Source organism: Rhagoletis pomonella, unplaced genomic scaffold (assembly GCF_013731165.1).
Source record: "Rhagoletis pomonella isolate Grant_MI unplaced genomic scaffold, Rhpom_1.0 Rhpom_scaffold_00172, whole genome shotgun sequence".
In the NCBI taxonomy this organism is placed as follows: Eukaryota; Metazoa; Arthropoda; class Insecta; order Diptera; family Tephritidae; genus Rhagoletis; species Rhagoletis pomonella.
In genome coordinates, this window is record NW_023458726.1 from 554 (window position 1) to 3,360 (window position 2,807).

The window sequence follows — 2,807 nt, forward strand, 5'->3', positions numbered from 1 at the left end:
TTCTGTAATTTTTACAATGAAAATTTGTTAAACGTATAGTTTTGAAACAATCTTATATTATATTTTTATTATTTTCAGCGAAAATCTTAGTACGGCTGAAGTTCAGTTGCTGCTTAGAGTTCGATTAAATATGGAAGACGAATTTGCATCTGGAAGGAGAAAAAAGAGCGTTCTATGGAATAAGGTGGTGGAAGAAGTAAAAAAAAATCAACAGAGACATTAACATAGACAGACACATTGCACAAAGAAAATTTTTAAATATGCTGGTATCGTATAAACGTATAAAAAAGCGCAATAATTCCTCCGGTAGGGAAGCAACATCTTGGCTATATTTTGAAGATTTTGACGAGGTGTATGGTACCAGGCACTCCATCAATCCTCCGCCACAAAATCTGCAAGCGTCGTTGGAGCTTCCATCGTCGCCGCCATTAGAAGAAGGTAATGTTGAGCCACGCAATTCTCCACCGACTTCAATTCGTAGAGCACCACATCCTCGGAGAAACCCAAACAGCGAAATATTAAAGTTTTTTGAAGAAGAAGCTATTAAAGAGCAAACCCGACATGACGAAGCAATGGCTGTGGAGACGGAGAAACTTTCACTGGAGAAAGAGCGAATCCAAGCGTTGCTGGAATTAAAATCAATATTGAACCGATGTCTGCAAAAGTAGATTTTGAATTTATTTTTTATTAGTCATAAGATGAACCTGTGAAATGTACCTTTTTAACCTTTCTAGATTGAACTCTTTTTTTTATTTTTATTATTGAAACCATGTGATGTTAATTTAATATATTTTATTAAATTAAATAAAATGAAAATGAAGTCTAAAAAAACGATTTATTCCGTGTTCAGTAAGAAAATTTAGAAAAGTAAACTAATTATATGGAAATACATAAGTTTATGCATGAATAAACGGTTACGCGTTATTTATGAGGAAAAAAATTCTTAAATAGTTTCTTCTATCAACTCCATTTATATCATCCGGTTCGGTGGACCGAATAGATACATCTTGAACTGCCTCCACTTCACTGTCAGCTTGTATGCTTATATGTATTGCCGGCTCGTCAGTATATTCTAAAGGATTTCCTTTGTTTATAATAAAGTTATGTAAAATAGCACAAGCAAGTATCACATCGGATATGCCTTTAAAGCTCGAAACGTCAATATGATTTAAAATCTTGAATTTTTGCTTTAAAATCCCAAATGCTTGTTCGATAAATACTCGCGTTGAAGACAAACGGCTATTGAATTTCTTTTCTTCCGTAGTGAGATGTCCGTTGTCTCTGTAAGGCACCATCAGAAATTTCGAAATAGGATAAGCAGAGTCACCTAATATAACAGCGCTTGGTGCTAGCGGTAACTGGTCAGATGTTATTGCTTGAAATATGGGGCTATTTTTCCAGACATTGGCAGCTTCCAGGGTATCCAATAAATACATCTAAAAAACGATATTGGCTGTCACATATGGCCTGGAAGATAATGAATTAGAAGTGAAATTTTAAAGTAATGAGCTCTAAGTATGTACCTGCATGGTAACGGAATGTTTCCCTTTGCGATCATAGTAACTGATCGCATCTTCTCTAGGCGTAGGTATGTTGAAATGCGTTCCATCTAAACATCCAATTACGAAAGGAAACGGATTTTCTCTGCTGTTTTCAAAATTCGCCATGAGAGTTTGCTGATATTCAACAGATGGCCATTTAATTTCGCTTTTCAAATTACAAATGGCTTCGATTGTTTTGATGAACAGAGAGTACGCTCTTCCCCTCGCAATGTTGAAACGATGCGAAAGCTGGCGGAAGGTGACCCTGCTATTGCATAGCTTCCATAATGTTACGTATAGACATTTTTCTAATGAATGACCACAGCGTCCAAACCTTGCAGTTACCCAAGTTGGAGACAAAGCGTCTTTCAAAGCCTTAATTAAAATAACTTTGATTAGAAAATACTACTTGTGCTAAAACATGTAAAAACCTACATTGAAAGTGGACCAATTCATCCGAAAATGAGAATAAAATATGTCCTCGGGAAAGGCTTTTATTGTTTTAAAAACTGTCTCGTTTTTAGGTATTTTTCGCTTTAGCGATAGCCTTTTAATAAGAAATCTTCTTCTTTTAAACTTTAAAAGTTTTCTTTTTCCTGAATTCAATAAAAAACTATCAGCTCTTGGCTCACAAATATCGTCCCCTATTAAACTTAACACTTCCATGTTAGTAAAGAACGTGTTCAAAAATGCAACAAACCTATTTGCAAATTGTCAACAATTCTATCAGCTGCATCAACCATCAAATCTGCAGTGCTGCCAACTCTGCAAATACTGCAAGTCTTAATGCATTACTGAACACACCCCATATTTTTTATGTAACTTCACATTTTATGTATGTATGTATGTACATACCTCTATTAATTTTTTATAGAAAGAATAAATTGTATTCAGTGCATTTCACAGTCTTATTTATAGATAATGAAAACAAAATCGCCTGTGCTTCCTCTTTGAAACCCTCGCGCAATATCTCTTTTGGTTGCCATTATTTAAGCAAATTTTTCGTATTGCTCGTATTACCGCTCGCGAAAACAAAGAAATCGAGAAAATTCATTTATGATGACTTTTACAATCATGCACAGTATATTTTACTTAATTTTTTTATAAAATTTTATTTAAACCTACGAAAATATCAATCTAAAAAAAATTCTCCGTCAACAAGGCCCCTATTGCGAGTGTCGACTGGCAGTAGAATAGAAATTTGTCGATCGAGTCGATCATCTTTTATTTTGCTATTGTGTAACTTGATCGATAAAAATTTGTACT

General features: G+C 34.4%; 1 protein-coding gene across 1 annotated transcript; it reads right to left on the reverse strand.

Moving 5' to 3' along the window:
• Window positions 1-828: 828 nt before the first annotated feature.
• On the reverse strand, window positions 829-2,581 carry LOC118750214. Its single transcript, XM_036484940.1, has 3 exons — window positions 1,977-2,581; window positions 1,524-1,916; window positions 829-1,467 (listed from the first exon to the last, which is right to left on the reverse strand). Exons 1-3 carry the CDS (start codon window positions 2,205-2,207, stop codon window positions 1,390-1,392), a joined length of 702 nt encoding a protein of 233 aa, XP_036340833.1. The 5' UTR covers window positions 2,208-2,581; the 3' UTR covers window positions 829-1,389.
• Window positions 2,582-2,807: the final 226 nt, after the last annotated feature.